This window comes from Apus apus, chromosome 12, assembly GCF_020740795.1.
Source record: "Apus apus isolate bApuApu2 chromosome 12, bApuApu2.pri.cur, whole genome shotgun sequence".
In the NCBI taxonomy this organism is placed as follows: domain Eukaryota; kingdom Metazoa; phylum Chordata; class Aves; order Apodiformes; family Apodidae; genus Apus; species Apus apus.
This window is the reverse complement of record NC_067293.1, coordinates 1,698,783-1,723,750: the sequence shown is the minus strand read 5'-3', so window position 1 is coordinate 1,723,750 and position 24,968 is coordinate 1,698,783. Positions and strand designations below refer to the sequence as shown.

Genomic DNA, 24,968 nt, shown 5'->3' with positions numbered 1-24,968 from the left:
ACAGGTTTTCTTTCATCAGGCAGAGTAATAGCTATCAGGGCTGGCTCCTTATGAAAGCTATGCCTACGATACGGTGCTGTTTTCTGGCTGTAGACAGGGAATTTACGGATAGACACACAGACAATAATGTGATAAGAGTATCTGGTGCTTGCATGTAGCCAATAGACACATCATCTTTACCTCCTGTCCTCAGAAACAAACCAACTGTTTGGAGAGTACGTGTGCTACCAGGTATTTAGATAAAACTAAATCTTAACATCAAATCTTCTAATCTCTTTGATTTGGTTTTGGGCTTTTTGCTTTAATTGCAAAAGAAGCTTTGGTTATTAATTACAGATTAGATCCTTTATCCTTAAATTATAGCATTAGATTACTTCTTTCTTTGTCTATAGAAAACTTCTCCCACAGACATCAAACTGATTTGGAGGGATGGATTGGGCATAGCTGCCAAATTCAAAATATAGGTGAGGGTGAAGGTAGGAGTATTTAATTTCCTAGAGAGAGATTATTAGACAGAATATTTAAAAATAAAGAACGTTTGCTGCCAGTGGTGAAACTTCCATTGGAGTCTTTATGTCAAAGTCTGCAAAGAAGCAAATTGATTTGAGTGGTACAACAGAAAAATTCCTGCAAGCAGGGAAACAAACTTGCATGTTTGTGGGAAAAAAAGGGTGTAGAAAGGATGGTAGATAAGCGGAAGCACTTAGCAAAGGTTAGAAAGCAGGAAGAACTATAAAGTGGCTTTTTCTGCAGCACTTGTCTTCACTTCTATTTGATGGCATTGGCATTTAATTTATCCACTCCTCAGAGCAGTATTTTAAAATAATGTTTAATCCCCTTGGAAGAAAAGTGTGGGTGGAAAACATTTTACACCACTACTTAGTTCCTTAAGAAGAAGGGAGAAGAGAGGAAACTTACTGGTTCTTTTTATCCAGATAATATTAAATGAATGAAAACACCAGAACCTCCTGCTCTGTGGAAAGAATTGGCATTAATTGTTCAAATTACATTTGTGCAGTCCTGCTACTTAAGTGTGCTGAGTCCCTGGTGAGGGAGTTACTGTTCTGTGGTATCATTAACTGAGCTGAGAAGCAAATGTTCAGAGCACGTGGCAGTGAGATAAATTAATTAGGAGTGCCAGCTTCTTAATTTTTTACATCAGCTTTTTTCCCCCTAAAGTTAGGTGTTTGTTTGCAATTTAAGCTGTTGATTGCTAATAAGATTTTAAAAAATAAGTAATATAAAGGTAAGAGATCTTTTCTGATGTTGAACTTTCAAATATACTAACAAAACAATTTCAAAAAATACATCTTGAAGTGCATTATGTTAAAAATGGAAATCCAAGTGCCATGCTGGAGACCTGATATTGCAGAATTTGCTGAGAAAACTCCTTGGGATAGTCTTGCTCTAATCAACAAAGGCTTTTAGCACATCCCTTAGAATAGGGTTTCCTGGAATAATAAGTCTTTTCTAGTCTAACAGGATAATGATCCTGATTATAATTAATGAAGGTACACTTGGTTTTCTGTTTTCTGGTTGAGAAGAGATACTTGCCCAGAAGTTCAAGCAGATGAAATACACAATTGTTCAACAAGCACAGATACACCAGGGAGTTAGAATACAACTTATTTTCAAATTTATGGTCAAAGAATAGGCATAATTGATGGGGACAATGACAAATTTTTAAATTGTCAATTTTTCCTTTATATTGAGTGCAGTAAAGCATCTTGGATTTAGACTTCTCAGTCAAAGTGTTCATATACGTGCTGAGCAGTTCCTCTTGGAGGATTCTTCTTAGAAACCCTTTGGCTTGAAGGCAAGATTAAATAGTGAAAGGGTTGCTTCTTGTTTAGCTATGTACATTTACCATTTAAAGAAGCTTTGACTTCTTTTACATTCAGAGCCCTGATCTTCAGCAATATCAGAACATAATAAAGATAACAGGGCATTGTATCACTACCTGAAACTATTCTTGGGCTTGCTATTGTGGTTTTTGACCTACTTTAAGTATTGCTTATAAAAATCCTCTGGTATTTCAACACTCTTTACTGTGCTGCAGCTGTGTACTAAAGACAGTTTACTCCTGGTTATGAAACCCTGCAGCAGCACACTGGAAGTGTCAGTCAGGACAGCAGTGTGCTTCATTAAAATCTGTCCCATTTCACATATGTGAAGTCCTAGTTCAAAATAGCAATGAAATTCAGCATAAAAACCCTGTTCCAGAACATCTTCTGTACAATGTATTTCTCTTTGTCTCTAGAACAAAAGAATAAGAAATAAAAAATTGCCATTCTGTGAAACACAAAACTCTTTAACTGAGTGAAAACTGTCTGAAGAAAATTTAGCAGAAGTTCTGCCCCCGAAGGCTGATTTCTAGAGCACTGGGTTTGCTGCATTAGAATACATCTTGAACTTGATTTAATGTAAGCAGATGGGGCTTGGATAGTGCCCTGCTGCTCTGTGCCCTCAGTCATCTTGATCCAGAGTGTGCTAGCTTTGTTTTGTCGACCCCCCAAAAAATTAATCGTTTAGCCTTTAGTTGGAATGTTGCCTCTCCAGTTTCCCAGGGAAATGTAGTTATAAATATAATAATTGGCATAATTATTGCAGTGAGCTATTACATATACGTGGAGCACCCACCCTGCAATCCCAAAGCCAACTTTTATATTGGGGTTTAATCATCATGTAGGTGCCAACCTACAGATGCATAGAAACATAAATCCGTTGTATTTCCAAAGTACTTTCTATGGTGCAAGTAGGTTTTTAATGCTGAGAAATAGTAATTTGACAGATTTCTCCTTTTATTTTTTTTTTTAACTAAAGCAGTATGGGACATTCCTCTAGTTATCCTAATTTGCTGGGGAAAATGTTGCACTTTGCTGTCCTTATGAAGCCTGCATGTTTTTTTTGCAGTATGGAACGTACTCTGGCTCACTCACCATACTTTATAAATCAGTTAGTTAAAAGAAGATGATCAAGATGGTTTCGGTTGAATTTTGTTTGTTTTGATTGTTTTTTATTATTCCCAGGAGCTTCCTGTGTGATCTTAAGTAGGTTACTTGGTTCAGAGACATGCCAACACCTTACATTCCCATGAGTTGATGCTTCTGGGGTAATTTTTCAGTATTTGAATGGGAATAGCAGCAATGTTATACCTCAAATAGATGTCATGAAGATAAATATGTTAATGACTGAAGGTGACTTGTATCAAATGCTGGAATGCCTTAAAAACAAGGACCAGAAGTTACATTTGGAAATGCTAAGACTTCGAATGACAGGATTGGAAGCAGGACTGTGGCTCTTGGGGTAGCCAGGTACCACAGCTCCTTTTCAGTCACTGCAGCACAAGTGGAGGCACGATGCTGGAAATATTTCTCAGATAATTACGCTTTTTTTAAAGTTGTTTTTTGTTTTGTTTTGTTTTTTTAATTAAAGTTGTAGAAGTAATGAATCAATTCTCTTTGCAAGTCCAGGGTGCTTTGGAGAAGTGAACAGAGTTTGTCCATCAGGAATGGTGCAGAGTAGTTAGCTATTGGTGTGGTTCTTGGCATCCTCCCTACTAGAGCTCTTAACAGTGTTGTAGGTGTGCAGAGGGGGTGCATCTCTGAGGCTCTGTGCCCCAGCAGAGTTAAAACAAGAATAGGCAATGTGCTAATATTGTCAGGAATAGTCTTGCTTTGGCAGGGAAATAGATTAGACAACCTGATAAGTCTTTCTTTAAAAAAAAAAAAAAAGTCTATTATTTGAGACAGTGTTACAGTACAAGAAATCCTACTTTAAAAAAAAAGCCAGCAGTTATTAAAAAAAAATGCAGTAAAGGTAAGTCCAAAGAAATCTTTTCTCTAGTCCACACAGGATAAGAAAAGGGAAAATATAAAGAGATTTCTATTGGTTTATTTCCTTCAATTCTTTGTCATGCATAGGAATGGGGTTTATTGCTTCCTAAATAATTCAGACTACAGAGGCATTCCTTGCATTATACTCTTAGAACAGTCATTGGGGTTGGTCTGTCCTTCAGAGTAACTGAAATGTGATGGAAACTGCAAATGATTTGGTATATATGGAGCTTCATCTCCAAAGCTGGAATCCCAGGGAGTCAAGACATTCTCTTGAAACTAGTCTATTTAAGCTGAGGGGAATCATGCCTGTTGTGTTGAGACATGGCATTTTCCAGACACTTAAAATCTGTCTCGTTGTGCTAAGTAGTCATCTTTGCTGAATAAGATGTTAGCAATTTTCCTCTTACAGCACATCTGCTTCTGGCTGAATCACCCAGTGAGCGGCAGGCTTGTTTGAGCCTGCTGTCCTGTACTGCTGCCTCCTGCCTTGCCAAAGGGCGTGGGCTGGGTTTCATCACCGAGGTGTCAGCCCTAGGTTCCCTGGTGTCTGCAGGAGTGTCCTCCTTATTGACAGGACAGTGGTGTAAGAGTAAAATTTACTTTGGCACTTCTGAAAGAAATCTTCACGCCTCGCTTTCAAGGATCTAGAATTGAGAGTGAGGAACAGCTCAGAGTTACAGGAAAGAAAAAAGAAGCAAGATTGTGGTGATACTTTTATCTTCCAGAGGTTTTGAAATGACTCATAAATGGGATTAATCTTGTATAACCTTTAAACACAGAGAGCAGAGAATGAATTTGGTAAATAATCTCAAAAAAACCCATATAAAAGTAGTTTATCAGCAAAATTACCATGGGGTTTGTTTTCACTGAGAAAGTAGATTTGTTTAATCACCTGCCAAAATTTTATGCAAATCCTACAACCCGAAGCACAAGTCTTTCTTATTGGTAGATGTTTGCCTTGGAAGCTTGATGTTTCCTTAACTTGCTGCTGCTGAGCTGATTGATTAAGAATTGGTAGGTGACATTAAGTGATTGTCTAATGTTGAAATGTTTCCTTTCCACTTGTGAGATAATTTAAGATTAATTTAAGGTTTTTGCTTTTAAGATCAAATTAAGATTTTTCATAAGACAAACAGTAGAAATGCCTCTTTCAGATGGAGCTAAGTACCAAAGCACAGGGGTATTTCTAAAAGCGGGGTGGCATGGATACATCTGCTTTGTTTTGCTTGTGTGTTGTGGACTGTTCTTTCTCTTTTGGGGAGCACCGAGGCAGTCATGCAAAAGTTAAGGGGTAAATGCAAACAGAACAGCTAGGTCTGTACATCCAGCCCAAGTGCTTTCCTTAAGAGGAAGATGCTTTCTGGTGCTGCAGCAGCAGCTGGAGAAGCAAACAGCTCCTGCCCTCTACCTACCTGGAACCATGACAGCGATGTTTTAATCTTTTCAAGTGAACAAGTTTCTATTACTAGATTAAGTAGAATGGCTTGATTCTGTTGGTGATATGTTATCCCTTTAATTAAATAGCTGACTTATGCTTGACTATTAACTGAAGTGGAGTGATAAATGATTTTTATTAGAAACCCATGACTAATTTTTTCTCTCCATTCCTGCTATCTTATTGTTCTTGCCTCCCCTCCTCCAAAGGTGCTGCTGCTGCTGCGTGCCAGCCATGTCCTCCAGGCACTGGTGCAGACCAGTGTTCACTCTTGCTTAGGCTTTTACCTGTTCCAGATAAAGCAATTGTTTTCAGATATTTTCCATGTTGCCTTTCAGAAATTTTCCATTTCATCACAGATCTGTAATTGTTTTGTTTTAAAAGACCCTGGGATTTTTTTACATAAAAAACCCTTCATGTAAAAGAACCCTCAAAACAATCCCTAAAACTTCCCCCTAAAACCTCACCATCACAACACCCTGTCCATTCCCTCCCACCCCCGGCCCCATGGAATACAGTGTGTTAGTTTCAATAGTACTACATTTCCTACTTCATTAAAATAACTGCCAGGTAAAAAAACCAAACACCTTCCTGTAATGGTCTCTGTGCCTGTGATCTGCTACCAAACTCTTGTGAGTTTTATGTTTAATTACAATAGGCAAGTTTCAGAGTGGATGTGACTGGAGACATCTCTGGTAAAATTAGCAGAGCAGCAGCTACCAAGAACTCTTTGCTCCTGATCTTATTCTCCTTAACTGCAAGAAGCTCAAGCCCAAGCCTTTTGTTATGTTACAACAAACTGTGATGTGGACAATTCTTTGTTTTTCCACCTAGAAAGTTTCAGTCTTTTTATAGGAAATTTGTTTCCATGGGTGAACTTAGGCATGGATGAGTGGGGAACAATGCATTGTTTGTTAAAACAAACTTTTTTTTGAAGGGAGTGGGCTTAAAAGGAAGGAAATGTGGTTTAGATTTAAGTTTCTTTTGAAATTTCTTCCTCTCCTCTTTCCTCATCCCTCCCCAGAACACACAAAAAAATAAATCCAAACAACTAGAAGTCCCCAAACTGATGTTTCACCACTTAAAAAATTTGGTATCATCAGGAAGGCCAGAGAGAAAAATTGCCAGTTTAAAAATCACATTCTTGGTTATCCTTTCTTTCCCTTCCCTCTCTGGGTTGTTCTCCCTCAAGAACATGCAGCTTTTGTCTCAGCTTTTTTAGTTCATGTGTTTGGCAGAGTTTTATCTAGTCTGTGTCACTGGTGTAAAGCAATGTAAGCTTCAATATATCCACATGCTTAAACATTTTGCTGAGCCAGGTCCTGGTGTCCTCTGACCCCTGTGAATGCTCAATCCAAGGTCAGTCTGGAAGGAAGAACCCTAAGGGGGGGTGGGTGGGGGTGAAGATTCGGGGGGGGGAGAATCTTCAGGCAGGAGTACAATTTAATTTTTAATTGGCTAGATCTAAGCAGATGGGTGGCTGGAAATCTCTGTTTCTCTCCCTTGCACTAGGGGTCCTCTCTCAGACTGCTGCCTGCCACGTCTCCTTGCTGTGGGGCTGAGGGTGCCTGATGCTGGCTGTCATGGCTGATCCCCTGGCAGAGGAACCCACGTCCCCAGCTAATGAACTCTGCTGCGAGTGTGGTCAGTTCCACCTCTTGCTGGACAATCATCTCTACAACTTCCAGGATGAAGTAGATGATGAACTCATCTGCCATATCTGCCTTCAGCCCCTGCTCCAGCCCATGGACACCCCCTGTGGACATACGTACTGTTTCAAGTGCCTGGAAAACTTCATGCAGGAGTACAGCTTTTGTCCTATGGATCGGAAGAAGCTCTCTTTCCAGCAGTGCCACAAGTCCAGCCTTCTAGTACGAAACCTGCTGGATAAGCTGATTGTCTTCTGCCCTTTCAAGGCAGAGTGTCAGCAGACAATGCAGAGGTGTGAACTAGAAGCTCATCTGCAGAACAGGTGAATTCCCACTTACACTGTATGATTGCTCCTTGTGTAATGTCTGTTGTGCTTCTGACCAGAAAGATCCATTCTCAGAACAGTCTTTAAACTGGGGCAAGATGGGACACCACACATGGCAGAGGGTGAGGCCAGGAAGGTGGGTGGGTGAAGACAGCATAATTGTGTGTCTCTGTTAGGGAGGTCAGCTGTGCCCAGACACAAAACCTATCAAATGCATATAAATTTGTGTGTCCTGGTCTGGGGGACCTGACTCTGAAAATGATTATAAAAAGGCTTATTCTTCTTCCACTTGCAGAGAAGAACACAGGCACAAAAAGTCAACATCATTCTGGAAGGAAGGGATGTGCAGTGTTGCCAGTTTAGTTGGCCCAATTAAGATATGCAATACATAAGTCTTTGTTTCAAATAATGTAGGTCCCTCCAAGCTGCACATTATGCAGTTGCTCAATCACCTGCTTTTACTTCCATTATCTTCTCTTTTTACTGAAAAACAGAAGCAGGTGAAAAATACTTCTTGTCCTTTCCCCCTGGTCTCTACAGAGGAATGGAGATGTATTTTTCCAGTGCTTGTCAGCAGAGAGGTGTTTTGGTACTTCCACTGCTGGTTGAACTGGTGGCAGGTGGAATATTGTAGCTTTAAAGAAGTGCAGGTGCCAAAGAGCTCTTGCCATGGTGCTTGAAGAACACGTGTTCCTACCTAGTTAATGATTGCAGGAAAGGGAGCTAAGTACAAGCCCTGCTGCAGGCAGCAGCAGACCTTCCCTGGCAGTGTGTTTTGGCAGTGTGCAGGGAGAAATGCACTGGGCTTGTTTCCTTCAGCTCTGTTGCAGATTTTTGTGGCAATTACCTGTTTAAAGAAGGCCAGCCAGTGCACAGGGAACAGCTAAACCCAGGATACCCTTGCAGCTCCAGCTTAGGATCCTTGTGGATCTTGCTCCTCTTCATTTCCCATTAGCTGAGACCTTCTGTTAGAGCCAGGGAAGTGAAGGAAGGTTCCTATGTGCCCCTTTTCTCAGTTTGTGAAAGGTTATAATGTCATTTTTCTCGAGCTAACTCTTTGCATAGCTTTCTTGTCACCAGGCAGGGCTGAATGCTCAGGGCACAGGGACAGGGCTGCTGTTGTGGAGCTGGAGCCATGACCCATACCAGGGCTGGGCCTTCCTCTCTTGTGCTGTAAATCTACCCTGGTATCAGTAAACTTCTGTCACTTGTTAATCACTCTGGCACAGTAGTTAAAACACAGAAGAGGGAGGCACCCTCCAAAGTTTACCACAGAGACCTGTCTGGAAACGGTATCATTCTCTGATACATTTCATAGTTGTTTTTATCTTCCCTGGTGAGGGTGTGACCTAAAAATCGAGGCTATTTCACCTGGACTGTGAGCACAGTTAAACTGAAAAATGAAAAAAAAGATGAGAAAAAAATTACTCTGGGACTTGCATGCTTTTCAGTTTTAAGTAAGGCTAACTGATAGCAGGAGATTCAAGGAAATAAGCATCTAGAAATTTGTTTTCTTGGGATTTCTCTGCCCTGTGCAAAATGAATTTGTTTCTCAACATCTCGAGGTTCATGTGCACAAGTGGATCAATCAGTTTCTACCTCTAAGTTTCAGGGTTATCTTACTGCTTGGAGAATAGATGGTTAGGAATAAACCAGAGGAAGTAATACTGGGATGAGACTTGTTTAGCCAGAATGTAAATGGTTGAATTTAATTTGAAAAGTGACTCTGGTAAACACCCAATGCTACTCATGTCTCTGAAAGTACTGCTTTTGCATTCATCACCCTCCTCACCTGCCACCTTTTTTGTAAGTACTCTTGATAAAAGAGCTTGTTTTTCCTTGCTCATTTCTGCTGAGACAGGCGGGCTGCGGTGTAGCTGCACACGGAGCACATCTTGTTGAATGTAGAATTACTTCTTGAACCTCCCTGTGGGGAGCAGTTGGTAGGATGATAAACTCCTCTAGATTCTTCCCATTTGAGTAGAGCCATCACCTGTGTGGACTGGCTGAGGGTCAGGTTCCATGCAGCAAAAAAACATAAGGAAGCCTCACTTGCTGCTCTTGCAGGTTACTGGTTTGTTGAAAACACAGCCTAATTCAAGGCTGAGCTTGAAACTTGAGCCAGTTGCTTTGCATAAAGATACATTTCATAGTCATCACTAAAAGGGCAGAGCTGAGTGTTTGCTTATATTTTAAGGGATACTGTTTTCTTCACCAAGTGTTTGCCAGGTAAATATTTAGCAAGGGAGACTCCCGTTCTTATGATATTCTCCTTTTAAAAATAATTTGCTTAATAATTTTGAAAGTATTAAAATAACAAGCCCTTTCTTAAACCTTAAGCTGATAGTAGTACAAGTAGAAGCTGAATGTCAAATGGGAATAAACTTCAGCATCTGGAATACAAGCTTTGCAGCTGAGGAGATCTTGACCATGCTTCTTGACATACCTTTGTCAGCCAGAGCTTGTGTGCTGTGTTAATCACACAGGCAAAGACTAATCACTTACAGTCACTGACCATCTCTCTTTAGGTGTCCTGGTTTCAAGAAATACAAATCTGAACTACTACAGAGGAAAAAGAATCCCATTTCCAAAGGGAAAGAAGATCCTCCTACCAAGGTGGAGACAGGTACACCCAAAGATCCAGAGCTACCAAGTGGAGGATCATCACTTGTGGCAGAAAGCTCTGCAGCTGCTGTGGTGTCACTAGGGACTGCAGAGCCTGGACTGGTTAATCCAGCTTTTGAGGAGACTGAGGAAGGTGAGAGTTTGATGCAGAAATGCAATTATGTAATTACCTTTTCTAATAGAAAAATGAGGTAATTATCTTGGACAACTCAATTTTTAAGGTGTCCCCAACATTCTCAGATTTCCTCACCAACATTCTTAAATCTCCTCAGTGCTATTCAGCCATTAGTAGCCATCAGAGTAACCTCTCTCCTCAGCTTGTCCCTGAGCAGAGGGGAGGAGCATTCATGTGCATCAGGTGTGGCAGGATCTGCTCACAAGCACAGAACTGTCAGTGCAAAACAATTCTGGGAATCTCTGTTAGACTACAGGGAATATTTTCAGCATTCTTTGCAGAAACAAAGGCAGTCCCTGTCAATGAGAACATGCAGCACTTACAGAAGCTAAATAATTAGCAATTAGGAAATGTTTCAGCTTCTTAATCTTGTTAAGAAAGTTAAATACACAGTCAGTTTCCCGGAGTGGTCAGTGCCTCGCTACTGGTGTGCAGCAAGTCTGTTTTTACAGCATAACTTAGGTTTTGGATTAATAGTCAGTTATTAAACCCTTGCAGATAAAAACCATCTCCAGCATAGAGTTGCTTGTCTCAGCCCCTGTTAGGAGGCAGCAGCATGGAAATCTCTGTGCCTTGTTTCAAAGTTAGTCTAAAGTTTCCAAGCATGCAGGCGCTGGAGCCGGCAACCACTGTGCCTGTGCCAGAGCTAATACCCAGGTCAGTTTACTTCTCTCTTGGCTTTTTCCCCAAGGACACTTGGGCAGGTTTTGCATCTGTTGTGTGACAACTACACTTCACCTGGTCAGGCAGTGTGCTTGCCTCATTAGAGCATTGGGTCTGCCTCAGTGTTGCAGTGCTGGTAGATTTAATATGACTTGCTAACAACAACCTTGAAGATGAAAGTGTCTGAGAAGCATTGCTTAGTCTTCAGGATGCTGTGAAGTAGGTAAACATGACTCCTGTGCTACAGGGGGGATGGGAAAAGAGAGAGAAAGGAAATTAGAGGAGGGAAATTGCAGTGAGCTGCCTGTGGTAAAGTGACCACAACAGCAGACCAGTAATTACAGCTCAGTAATTCTCTTCTCATGGGCATCGTGGAATTTGGCATTTGTCATGTGGGTGCTTCTAGCAGGCCAGCTGTGACAGCAGAAGGGTAAGTGAAACACACTGAACACCCTTTAATGAATCTGAAGAAACAACAATGAAAGAGTTTAAGTTTGCCATAAGCTAGGAGAAGTTGGGAAACACTCTGGAGAAACTAAACAAGAAACAGGGGCTTTTAAAGTTTTTAATCTGACCTTTTCTTTCCTCTCCTGATTGCTGCTTTCTCTCCAGACACTACTTTGAACACCACCTGTCAGTGTTACAAACTTCATGGTGCTACATGAAGGAAAATTCTGTTAATGTGTTGCTTTTCCTCTCCAATTTCCATAAGCAGACCTTCCACAGAGAACTAGTCTTGTGGCTGAAACCACCACAATTGAAATTCACCGAGAAGACCCGGAGGAAGAGCTGGGGATGAGGATAGTTGGGGGTAAAGACACCCCACTAGGAAACATTGTTGTTCAGGAAGTCTTGCGGGATTCTGTCATTGCTGCAGATGGGAGAATAGCCCCTGGGGACCATATTCTTGAGGTAAGTAAAACCCCACTGGTAGTTCTTTCCTTCTCTTGACTTGAGATCAGGACGAGAGGAGGAGGATTGCCTAGAAAAACTGGGGAATCTCTACAGTTGAGGCTTTTAAAGCACTGATTAGCCCCATGTGTCAGTAGCATTGTGTATCTGCTGGGGCTGAGAAGCAGGCTTTTGAGGTTCATTCTAGTCAGACTCGTCTTTACCTTGCATGTATTTGATAGCTTTTTGAAATTTAGACCATTTCAGATAAAGAACAAATACTTGTATCTGATCAGTTTCACCCAGTAGCACCATTTCTTTCCAAAGGGCTCTGCTCTAGATAGGAAGTCTTACAATTGCTCACTCTACTGTGTTGCTTAAGCTGCATATTCTCAATGGGCAGGTCCAAAGTTAGGACCTTATGACTTGAAGTAAGAGATATGCAACATGAGGAACAACGAGTGTGTGCTCACCCATGGCCAGATTTAGTTTCCAGATTAATCCAGATTAATCACCCTGCATGGCAGTGGGCTGATGAAGGCGACCGAAGCTTGTGTGCAGCTGTGAACCCATGTGCAGGGAGAACTCTCAGCATCATCTGGCCAGGGCTGCCCAATTATTTGACAAGCCATAAAGACCTAATTATCCTGTTGGACTGTGGCCTCCAGCACAGACTGGCAGCCCACAGGCACAAGCGGCTGAAATGATCTCCAGGTTGGTTTCTTGAATAGACCAGTACAATAACTTCTGTTTTATCCAGCTGAATTGTACATGTCCCCATAGCAGCCCTGTGAACATCCTGAAAGACTGACTGCACAGTCTTATGTGATGACAATGCAAAAAGTAGCTTCTCAGAATTACCTGGATAAAAGCACAATTAGATTGATGATTCCAGAAGCTTGTAGACCATGGACCACTCCACAACTTAAAAATGAGGATGGGTAGTTTCCAGTTTGTGTCTTCTCCTCCAGGTGTGTATTGAATGCTGCAAGTTAAGGGAAATCAGTTCTGTGCTGCTGTGGGATGGCTGTAAGGAGCTGGGATTTCGCAGTTTCAGATTTTTAGTTATGTGAGTTGTCCTGGCTCATCCCAGTCCTCAGTTCTTCACCATCAATTATGGTCTCATTTCACCTGCTTTCTCCTGCAGTCTCTTTTAGAAAACTCTGCTCTCCACTGTGCAGCAGAAGCAGCTGCCTCAGCCCTGGCACTGCATGGGGAGCTGTACATCCTGTCTCCAGCTCTGATGTTCCACACTGCGGACAGGGACTCAATGCTGCAGGTTCTGATGAGTGACTCTGGTTTGTTTGTCTTTCTAGGTGAATGGAGTCAACATCAGCAGTGTGACTCACTGCCAAGCTGTCTCCTTCCTGCGCCACCCAGGTCCTGTTCTCCAGCTCATGGTCCTGCAGGAGAAGGGGTTTTCCAATAAGACTGCACAGCAGGATTCCACCTCCATGAATCGGGAAGTGATCCACGTTACCTTGATAAAGAGAGACCGATCCGAGCCCTTGGGAATCAAACTGATCAGGAAGACAGATGAGGCAGGGATTTTTATTCTAGATCTGTTAGAGGGAGGTTTGGCAGCCAAAAATGGGAAGCTGAGTCGGAATGACAGAGTCCTGTCAATAAATGGCCAGGATTTGAGGCAAGGAACACCTGAGGCTGCTGCACAGATAATCCAGGTAATTGATGTCATGGTGATGTTGTGTGGCTAATGATTCTGGACCTGCCTGTGTTGATGGCAGGGCTCCTGTTCTGACCCAAGGGCTAACAGAACACATACTGCATTCCCTGAAATATCTCTTTGGGAAAGTGACTTCCCTGCAGATGTGTGGGAAGCAGCACTTCCAAATGAAGATAAACATGAAGAGTGGGAATTCATTGTGAGTCATCTCTGACAAGTCTGAGTGAGGCAGTTGCTCATGGCACTTTAGTTCATCTGAGGCAACTGGATCTTCTTTCTGCTGTGGTGTGTGGAGCATTCCTTGCAGAATGAGTATTCCTGTGCACTCTGTAGGTGCATGGAGCATCTACAGCCCCTAGTGCTTCACACAGCCAGACTGAAGGTGTTTGCTGGGAGATGTGATAGGCTGGCAGCACAGAACAGAACCCCTTTGCTCTGCAGCCCTCCCCTCATTTTACCTGGATTTGGGAAGGGAATCCAGGAAACAAGATGAGGCTCCTCAGGCTAAAAACATGTTAAAATACTAACTGGGCAGAAGAGAGGTGGTATTCCCCTGTGCAGTGGGAATGCTGTCCTGTTGCAGCATGACAAATGTTTTGGTGAAAGGAGTGGGCAAGGAATTTTGGTTAAGGATGAAGGATTGCTATGTGTGCAGCAGATACCATGTTGATCAGCTTAAATTCTTTATTCCCCCAGGCAATGACCTCCAGTTTCTGTTTTTATCTAAAGATCCCGACACAATACATCTCATCACATACTGTTTATATCCTGGGAAGGATCTGAGGTCAGCAGAGTGAGGGAGAGCCAGTTCTCTTCCTGGTAATCAGCACAGGAGTGCAGTGGCATGGGAGAAAAGGAGAGAGAGAGCAGAGCTCCAGTACTGAGATCCTTTTTTATGCTATAGTTGTGATTCCATTCTATGGCCTCTTAGAATTTTGTTTGCATCCCATTAAGTGCTGCTGTGTTTTTGTTGTAATGTGCAAATTGTAACTCCCACATGAGGAACTCTTGTTTGATCCCACTGAAATCAGTAACCAAAGTCTCAGTGCCAGCTTCAGGAGGTTTGGGGGTTGAGTTCCTTTCAAAGTGACAATTGGTGTGTAACTGACAGTCTTCCAAACATCTGTTTTTCTGAGGGCTAATTCAAACTCTTGGTTAAGTGTAACTTTAATTACAAACCAGTTGCAGAAAAGTCTTTCTACCTGTATTACAAAGTACTATTTTCAGTTGTGTGTGTTTATATATATTTTTATATATATGTATATGTGTGTGTGTGTGTGCACTGCTATATGTACTGCACATAACCTGGTACTCCTGGTTGAAGAGGAGAACAAATCCCCATCTTAGGATGCAATGTTCTGTTTTATGAAGACATGGATGTGTGCCAACCTGTCTGGAAAAAAAAATTGTCTAGCTGAATTCCATTTCAGAAAGTAAAACTCTCCTGTACCAGTTTTAAAATAAAAGGAAAAACAAACAACAACAAAGCCACAAATAAAAAACCAAACCAAAACAGTTGATGGCATCTTCGAAGGGCAGGGAAATTCACTGCTGCCAGGGTGCTGTGGCACCAGGGGAGAAAGGTCCCACATCAAGAACTGAGAGCAGCAACCATACTTCTCCCCTGCAGGAAGTGCCCCCAGTGAGCACACAGGCCTTGCCCCAGTGGAGTCCTTCACAATAAGGTTTTGTCCAATTATCTAAGGAACACACCGAATTAGAAGAGCAGGAACAATAATGAATACTTTCCCTGTAGCTCTGCCAAAGCCAGACATACAGCTGGTTAAGTGTTTAATTGGCAGCGATCTTAGACAAAAGGTCATGTCTTCAGGTACTCTGGGGGGAAAATGGGTGGGAGATGTTGAACAATAGACATGGTACAAAAGCTGGGAGGGAAAGAGCTTTAACAGTTTCTTTACATTCAAAGTAAAAGCAGCCAGGACCAGCTTACCACAGTCATCCATGGTGTGGACCAGTCAGGGTTCTGGCTCACAACACAATGTGCTATTTTGTTTTTTTTGGTCTGAAGTGGAGGAATTAATCATCACTTTCCACTTGGTCAGCGTTGGTGAGGGAGGAAGGCACGGCTGAAACCTGCCTCTACTCCTGTCCCTTCTGATGAACATTTGTTAATTCCTCTTTTTTTTTTTCACCACAGGGTTCTGTGGCTCTTCACCTCATGTTGCACAGCCCTGTTTCAGCCCCTTTGCAGAAGAGATGCCAGCCCTTGTCTCCTCAGGAACATGACAGGGGCCGTCCCCAATTTCTAATTTGTTTTCCTAGCTATTTTATTAACACTCCTTTTTGTTTCTCCTGGCAGACCAGTGACTCAAGAGTGAACTTTGTTGTCTTGAGGCAGCCAGGGGTGCAGCTCTCAGAGCCAGTAGAAGATGGCAGCACCTCAAACAGCAGCAGCAGCAGCAGCACTGGAGGGAGCCCCGTGCACCATCGGAGACGACTAGACCAGACTCACTACAGGCGAAAATCTAACTATCAGAAGGTAAATTTTGTAAGTAAGGGCAAAAGTGCTGGTTATTCTTGGTCTAGCAGATCTATTATGCTTACTCTGTGATGATGATTTATCATGTAGGACTGAGCAGTAGCTCCATTTCTTCTTGAGCTGTTGAAAGTTGTGAACAGTTCTGGACTTCCCAGTTCAAGAGGGACAGGGTTATACTGGAGAGAGTCCAATGGAGGCTGTGATGATGATTAAGGGACTGGAACATTCATCTGATGAGGAAAGGGTGAGGGACCTGGGGCCGTTTAGTCTGGAGAGAAGACTGAGAGGGGATCTTATTAATGTTCACAACTATCTGAAGGGTGGGTGTCAAGAAGAGTGGACCAGTCTTTTCAGATGTGCCCTGTGATAGGACAGGAGGCAACAGATAAAAGCACAGGAAGTTCCACCTTAACATGAGGAAAAACTTATTCACTGTGAGGGTGACAGAGCCCTGGGACAGGCTGCCCAGAGAGGTTGTGGAGTCTCCTTCTCTGCAGACTCTCCAGACTCATCCGGATGTGTTCCTGTGTGACCTGCCCTGGGTGGTCCTGCTCTGGCAGGGGGGTTGGACTCAATGATCTTCAGAGGTCCCTTCCAACTCCCTAACATTTTATGAAAAGCAGGGGGTTTGTGCCTTTTGGTACTGGAGAAAAACTGGGAAACACAGGTTTTAGGGAAAAACCTGTCAAAATTTCTTCCAATGTCTCTAATGTTGATGCAGACCCAATTTTGAATTCTTTATTTTCTGAAAAGGGCAGTGGGGAAATTTGCCATCCATGAGATACTTGAAACTTGCTTCTTGCCATCCATCAGGCATAACGTGTTCAGGGAATTGCACGATGACACAAACTTATTCTTCTGGTTTGGAGCTTAAGGGCTTTTGTGTGAGAAAAGTAGAAACTACACAGATCACCCTGTGGTGCTCCTGGGACTTCAGTGCTGCATTAATGAAGCTGCATTTTCTACTGTCATTCCTGTGCAGGATTTACCTCAGGGATATGCAAGTCATGAAAAGACAGTTGCAATAAAAAAGGAACCAAAGGAATCTTTGGGAATAACAATTGGAGGTGGAAGGGATAACAAAAACAAGCTCCCTATATATGTAACCAGCGTGCAGCCCATCGGGTGCCTCTTCAGGGATGGCAGGATCAAGCGAGGTAAGGAAAGGTGCTCTAGGAACTCTTCTGTTTAACTGAAAAAGTAGGACTTGAGCACTAAAGTGAGGCTGGACACAGGGTTCCAATAGGAGCTTGAGGCAGAAATGGGCTTCTTGGGATTATTACAGACCTTTTGCTATCTTATTTAATTGACAGGAGATGTACTTTTGAGCATAAATAGTATTGATTTGACTCAGCTGAACTACTATGAAGCTGTCTCAGCACTGAAGTCTAATGCAGCTTCCCACTCAGTCATACTGAAAGCCTTGGAAATCATTCCACTGAACTCCACAGAGCCTTCCCTGGACATCAAGGAGCAGGGATTCAGCTGGTCTCCCCTCTGGATCTCGTGGCTTGGCTTGCCTAGGTATGTTTGCTCAGTGACTTCATAGAGATCTGCTCACTCAGAGTTGACTTTCACTCCAATACTAGAAATTAATTGCTTGGTTGGTTGGCTTGGGAGCATTATTGGTATTTCATTTAGCTCTGAGGCAGAGGAAAGCCTTATTTGTCGATGAGAACACAGTATAATAAGTGTGTAAGAAACCTCCACTGCTTTTCATGGTGTGACCCATCATTCCTACTTCTGTTGGATAGTAACTGTATTTCAGAAGTTCCTGGAAGCTCTTTTTCTAAGACAACTGACACAGAAAATGAAAAGTCTAGATCCTGGCATTTGAGGCACAGAGCTGACCTACAGTTAATGTGCAGTCTCTGCTAAAGTATCTTGTAACTGAAATAATTCTGAGGCTCTTCCTGGATCGCACAACAGAAGCTGGTGGCTGTGCTAAGTTCCTAATCTGATCATCTTGGGGGCAGACATTCTTCTTTCAGGCTAATTCTTTGTGGCTGTTGGAATTGTGTCATCTTTAGCAGGAAGCAGAAATTATTCTGAATATTTTATTTTTCCTCCCACAAAGCTTTGGACCACAGACTTAGCACAGGTTTTAGCAGCAACCTGTTCAGTTCCAGATTACAGGGTTAGGTCTTTGAAAGCTTTAATTTCTATCTCCTCCCTGAAGAGGTGAGCCTTTGCTTGGCTCACTTTTGCAGTTTCATCAAAATATATTCAGCTGTGACAGGCAGAGCCTGTTGTCATTCCAGCTGACTGGAGGAGGATCATGCAGGAGATTCACGTGAAACAGTAAAGCCAAACCCTTCTGTGGGAAGCCCAGATTATTTACAGCCTTGTTTCTTGAGGCACCTGAAAGAAGAAATACTAACAAAGCCTCTGTTGTGTTACCCTCATGTTACCTAGCAGCCTGTAATGGCAAAACAGAACAGCCCAAGGAAGGCAGCTTTTGTGTGTCCAGCAACTGTAACTTGGCTTGAGCTCAGCACTGTCCTCCCAGTCTCCTCTGCTCCCCTGGGGAACCAGCCTGTCCCTTCTGTGCAGGTCTGGTGCCAACCAGCCCTGAGCTGCCCCCAGGTAGCCCAAACCTGAGGAGAGCTGCACACTTCTAGTGTAGATACAAACATTTCCGTAAGGACAGTGTAGGAGTATTTTTCCATCTAATCTCAGGCAATTTGTATTGGCTGAACCAGGTGGCTGCTGCCTGTCTTGCACTTTTTGTTCTTTAATACAGCTGTGGTCAGCTCTGCTGTCCTTGTAAACTTAGTCTTTCTCCATTCTCTGTTTATCATCAATTGGTGGTGGGGCGTGTTACAAATTGTGTGCTATTACATATTGCTGCTGAATGTTTATCATCACCACTGTGTCACAGAAGGCAGCACAGGAACTTTACTTGATTTCTTTTTATTACTGTGTTAAATCAGTACCAGCTACTGATAGGCTAAAATACCATCTCAAAATGCTGCTTTGGAAGGGGTGTGGATCATGATTTCCTGAAGATGCTAGAAATCCCCTTTTTCATTTGGAAAACTGATTTCTAGCAAATAGCCTTTTCCAGCTCTTGGAGAATGTGTCTGATGTTTTTATTTGTGCTCTGTGGCCACGTAGCAGTTGCCACTCTTGCTCTCTGGGCTGTTTATTTGCACCAGCTGCCACACACATTTCTCAGCACTTCTTTTACACTTTTGTGGTACCAGTAGAAGGAAACTGCAGAGGCACCAGTGAGCTAGAGCTGGGTCTTCCAGCCTTCCTGTGTGAAGAACTCCAACAAAAGTAAATTACAGTTTGAAATGGATAATTGGATCTTTCTTTGAAAAGTTAGCTGAGAAGGCTTTTGAAATCTGAAACTCAACTGCAAACTGCTCAAGCAAAGCCTGGGGGGCAAAAGCTTTTATTAGGAAAAGTTTAGCTGGTGGAACACCTCGGTGGGGTGATCAGTGGCAGCTTCACACAGTGCAGCTCTGGCGGCGGTGTAACCTGAGAACGATCCAGAGCCTCCCAGCTGCTTGTCCCTGCTCCTGCCCCACCTTTCCAGTCGCCAGGCAAAGGCTTTGCCTGTCTGTGTGCTGCAAACCCAAGGAGCAAGTGCTATTGGCACTGAAATACCGTGTTCTCCAGGGCAGCCCCAGCACTGCAGCACTCTGGGCGTGCTGAGGACGCACCTCATGGCTGCCACTCACAGCAGAGCCCTGTGATCTTGCTCCAAGGTCTTCAGTACCTTCCTGTACACAGCAGGTTTGTTTTCCATCAGTGACACATTGCTGCTGCCCAAGGAGGGCAGCCCCTGGAAGTGTTGAAGGGCAGGCTGGATGGGGCTTGGAGCAATCTGGTCTAGTGGGAGGTGTCCCTGCCCATGCAGGGGGGGTTGGAACTTAAACTTTCCAACTCAAACCATTCTACATGACATATGACAGGGTATGTGATGTGATCATGCCTCCATGGTACCAAGCATGCAGTATACAGATGGAATTTTAAAAAGCTCAGTTCTCATTAACTGCATGGGTGTGACTGCTGGTCACCGTTACTTCTTGTCCCTAGTATTGTGCATGTTCTTCAGCAGAACTCATCAAGTTATTCCTAAATCTTTCAGGTGTCAAACCCCTCTAGGGAATGGCAATTTTCTGTTAACTCTTAAACTACCACTGACAATACTGAGAAAAGCTTTCTGAAGGACATCTTCAGATTTGAGAATTATCCCTGTAACATGCCCTGAAAAAGGGTTGCCTCAAGTCCTTAAAGTAAACACAGAGCTATATCCGAGCTGTTCTTTCCACAAGGGGAAATATTTTCTGCTCAGGTGGTTTTCCTTGAAACACACGTGTAACCTTTTTTCTCTGATTGTGACCTTGCCTGTCTCCACAGCTACCTCCACTGCTGCCAAGATATTGTCCTCAGTAAAGGCAACCTGGAAAGCTGGGGCTTCAGCATTGTTGGAGGCTTTGAGGAAAGCAAAGGAAACCAGCCTTTCTTCATCAAAACCATCGTGCCTGGGACTCCTGCCTTCAGAGACAGGAAACTCAAGTATGTGTGGGCTGCCCTGGGGGGCTGGGGGCTCTGTCAGAAGCACTGTTGGTTCTTAGGTCACCGTGCACCTTTTCACTGAGGGGCTGTTACCCTGTTAACGAGCTGAGCCAAAAGTTAGAGACTCCTAATTCTTAGACACTCATTGGTGCAGTTTATACTGTTACCAAAGTTGTAACAGACTAACTCTTGTATTAATGAGTGTTCCTGTAAAGGTGCAACTAAGGGGAATTAACAGTTATGCTTTAGAAGATTGTTAAGGTTTTAACTGATTAATTAGATAAAAGCGGAAAGGGGATGTCTGAGGTGTCCTCCTTTTCTCTTGCCCTCTGAGTCAGAAGTTAAAAAGTTACTTCAACAAAATTGATGCTCAGTGACCCTGGGGCTCCCAGGGTGCAAAGTTAACAATAATGAAGTCCTGATGACCATGCTTCCTGTCTTCTGCTCAGGTGTGGAGATGAAATAGTGGCAGTAAATGGAGTGCCAGCAGTAGGAATGAGCAATTCGGAACTGATCCCAATGCTGAAGGAGCAAAGGAACAAGGTCACACTTACTGTGGTGTCTTGGCCAGGCAGCCTGGTGTGACAGCTCAAACCAAACACCAGCCCTGTCAGGAAGCACTTGGCCATCACACAAAGCAAAACGTGGGACACACAAACCAAGGGAATGCTGAACTCTGGCTACACAGCATATTGCCATGGAAGACTTCAAGCTTCCTCGTTGGAGAAAAAGTTTCTTCACTGTGCTGAGGTTATCATCAAATCTGGCTGTCAAAGTCACAGTTAATTGGGACAGTTTTAGCTTCTGGGCTCATTAAAGCTCTGTAGAAGGGGTGTTGCAGAGAGAGCTTTTTCCAGTGTTCCTCTACAACTCACCTCACTTGTAGAGCTCTGCTTTCCCCTTCACATTTTGAAGAGGTCAAAAGTGGCACAACTGCCCCATTTCCCCTGCTAGATGAATGCAGTTCTGCTCCTGCTCTCTGTCCTGCTTGGACACAGAGTCATTTTATACATGCTTTTAAAAGCCACTAATAAAACAGTAAGGATGTGGATCCAATTAAGCAATTCCTATCCAGTCTTGATATTTATAGGTTACTGAAACCTAATGAATGTGTTTATCCATTAAAACCCCCCCTGTGACTCTCAGCTGAGAGCTGAAGAGCTGCTAGGTTAGTGTGGCTGAGCTGTGTTGACTTGGATGAAGGTCCTGTCAACCCCTAGCTGTCACAGACCCTGATGTCAGTTGCTTACCAAAGACCTGCAATTGGTGAGAGGCCTCTCAGCCTTGAGGAGCACCCTTGAGGTGTCCCAGCTCCTGGAGAGGTCACCACCACACAGCCAGCTGCTTTAGCAGGGAGAGCTCCAAGAAGGAATAAAGAGGTTGGTTTACATGTGACAGCAAAGGTATGTGTGAGACTCCTTGTACCCCCAAATTTCTTTGTTCCTTGATAAAGGAGCAATGGAAAAGCCACCTGCTATGATGTTAACCATGTGATCAGTGTTGCAAGCTCATTCCTCTCCTGGCTGTGTCTCTGCCCCTTTGGGGGTTTTCACAGAACAGGTTGGAACTAGAGCAGTTCTCTGCCTGCTTATGGCTCAGGCCTTTACCTCCTTTGGAGCCTGTACCAATCTAGCCCTGGTTTGGTTAAGGAATCGAGTGCATCTGTCACAGTAGCCAGAGAGAAGGAATTTGTTTCATTTTCATCCCTCTCTTCAGGAAAGCTTCCCTGGTTTTATGACTTGATAAAATGAGCAGCTTTTCCCACAGAAGGCAGATGATAAAGCAAACTTGTTACAAGAACCTGTTTGAAGGAGGCTGTACCTAGCACAGCACCTGTAGGGTCAGACACAGCTCCTGCAGCTCTGGTCACACATCAGCAAATTGTGAACCCACTAGATCAGGGGAAGCTCAGGGTCATCAGCTGCCTCAGTCACATTGTACTGACTGGATGACGTCCTCACCTCCAGGAGGACAATGTGCTCAGCATGGCCTCAGTTCAAACCCACTGCAGAGTTAATATTTACAATAAATGAGCAGAAGCCAAGCCAGGCTGGTAAGTTCCTACCTGGAAACTCCACATGAAGCAATCTCCTCCCTTTTTAGGTTGTTAGTCAGCAGTAGAAGTGACAGATCTTTCTCAAACCAGGTTGCCTTGAGTGATCTTTCCTCTTATGCTGTTTCAGCTGCACCTTTCATGGGGCCAGCACAGATTGTAAGAATCAAGTTTACCTGTAAAAATGCTACACAGAATGAATGTTTAATCCCTCCTTGCAGCAAACTGCCTGCAGGCCAGTGCCCATCACTGGCTCCAGCACTGCTGTGCTCAGGGCTGGCTGCTCCCTAATTAGCTCTTGCTGCAGAGTGGAACTGCTCCTCACCAGCTGCCTGGCTGAGGTGTTTACAGCCTCACTTCCTTTGGCTCTTGGCTTCAGGCAGGCTAGAGCAGAGCCTGTTATCAGAGCCCAGAAATAGCTTAGGCTCCAACCCTCCAGAAGTGTCCCTGGCACAGGGGGTGGCCTCTTTGAGTGATAAATACCACTGGGGTAAACAGCAAACGGCAAAACCAGTGTGTGACCAGCTGGGCTCTGGGGCCTTTTTATCCTGTTGTTCCTACTGAACACTGAGAGCAAAATAATTCAGAAGTCAGCAAGGTGCCTGGGGAAAAGGAACAGAAAAACCTGGAGCAGTTTTGTCTCTTCCAATCCATGTGCAGAATCTGTGCCTGCACATATTGACGTAGATCAATTCCTACTGAGCAGTACCAAGTGTCACTTTTATTAAGTGCAGCAGGACAAGGCTGTGGAGCTGGTGCTCAGTTTGAGGAAAGGATGCTGCAGCAGGCAGCACGATTTTTATTGTTACTCCATCTTGTTTCAAGGTGCCTTCAACTTCACCAAAATGTCCTAGTAATTTAAATATTGTTTCCAAGATCAGCCTGTTAATAGATGTTGAATTTGTTTTGATGCCTTCATAAATTATTCTAATATTCCTGAAAAAAAACAATGTCTTGTGGGTGGTTTTTTGACCTTTTCCTATCAGCTAACACCCCCTGGGAATATGTCCACCTCAACAATAGACATTGCTCCAAGAAACTGGCATTGGGAGGCAGGAAACAGGGTAATTGTCCTCTGCTCCTCCCTAGACAGCAACTGGACTATCCTGAAATGGTTGCAGGAGGAAAAAACCTGACAAAAGTAAATCTCACCTACCCTTCCCTTCAGCCCCTGCTCCTACTGCTTGTGGGGCTCAGAACTGACTGAAAAGCTCACCCAGGGAATAAATAAAACTTCCTTTTGTGAGGCTTAACTCCCTGGCTGGGTGTGCTGCACAGCTCAGCAATGACTGCAACACCAGTGCTGCTGTTCCCAGAGGAACTGCATGGCCAGGCTGGGGCTGGATTAGGTTGTGTTTCTACTCCTACAGTGCAGGAGCATTTCCAAAACCTCACCTTTAGCCTTCTCTTAACACATTTAAGACAAATATTTCACCTCTATCTCATTAAAATAAAACAATTTAAAATTATTTCCCTTAAATGCACAGCTGCTCCTGGCAGTATAAACCTCCTACCAACAAAAAGGAGTTGGGTCCATCTGTAAAAACATTCTGAAAACACCAGAGGAAGCAGCACTGCCTCAATACAAGCTGCTTCTGTGTCCCCTCTCCCACAGCACCACCAGTGAGCCCAGAGGGATGCAGGCAGGATGTGCTCAGCATTAATTAAGCCTATTTACAGGTTAAGTAGCTTCTGTCACCTCCACAGAGCCAGAGACCAGGGGAGTGGATGCAGAAGAGCTCCATCAACCCATGGAGAGGCACAGCAGCCTTAGAGGACAAAAATGAAGCAGCAGTGCTGCTGGGGGGCAAACCCTGGACTTACCTTCGTGTAAAATTCTACTGCCCTGCATTTGCCAGGGAAAATCCAGCTCAGACTGGTCAGGGGACACTGCCTGGCCTGGCCTCTAGGGCAGCAGCTAGCACCAAGGATCTCAGGGTTTGTGTTCTGTAAAAAACCAAAACAACCACATTTCATACTGGCAGAAGACAGGCTCTTTCTGGAGGCACAGCTGAGGATGCCTGGCCCCTTTCCCACTTGATATTCCCACGTGGTGCAGCTGGTCCTGTGTGCTGGAACCGGAGCATGGGAGCATTTGTCACATGTGTCTTTCCAGGGAACTCATACCAAGGGCTCTTGACTCCTTCTCACCAGTGTCCCTTTGATTGCTCCTCTGTGACAAGTGGATAAAAGCAAGTTCATCCCCAGTTCCTGAAAGCCACTGGGCAATCCCAGCCAAGACCCACCCCTGTGAGCCCAGGAGAAGTGTGCAGGCTTCCTCCTCACTCCAGCCAGGATTCCTGGCTGCCCTCATCTCATGCCCAAGCAGGTGACCCTGGAGATGCCACATTCCTAAAACATATCCCTAAACTGTGGTGTTGCACCAGAACTGAGATGGCTGCAGAGGGAGGACACTGTGACTGCTCCAGACCCTGCCCTTTACCTCCAGTTCAGTGCACACACCTCCCCCCTGCACCCACACTGCCCATGGTCTCACGGCACATTAAAAAGCTATATTAAAAACTAAAACCAAACAACCCTCCCACCCTTTTCTTCTCCCTACAGGTTTTGCAGTTCATGCCTCACCAAGTGCCCTGT

General features: G+C 43.8%; 1 protein-coding gene across 2 annotated transcripts in view; it reads left to right on the top strand.

Moving 5' to 3' along the window:
• LOC127389701 (ligand of Numb protein X 2-like) overlaps positions 1-24,173 on the top strand; it is a 29,837-nt gene extending 5,664 nt beyond the window's left edge. For both annotated transcript variants that reach the window (XM_051630460.1, XM_051630461.1), the window contains exons 2-10: positions 6,787-7,246; positions 9,778-10,007; positions 11,428-11,624; positions 12,920-13,285; positions 15,608-15,787; positions 16,770-16,944; positions 17,101-17,311; positions 20,159-20,317; positions 20,767-24,173. In XM_051630460.1, coding sequence (XP_051486420.1) covers positions 6,846-7,246; positions 9,778-10,007; positions 11,428-11,624; positions 12,920-13,285; positions 15,608-15,787; positions 16,770-16,944; positions 17,101-17,311; positions 20,159-20,317; positions 20,767-20,902 — 2,055 coding nt within the window. In that variant the 5' untranslated portion in view covers positions 6,787-6,845 and the 3' untranslated portion in view covers positions 20,903-24,173. The remainder of the gene's footprint in view (positions 1-6,786; positions 7,247-9,777; positions 10,008-11,427; positions 11,625-12,919; positions 13,286-15,607; positions 15,788-16,769; positions 16,945-17,100; positions 17,312-20,158; positions 20,318-20,766) is intronic.
• Positions 24,174-24,968: the final 795 nt, after the last annotated feature.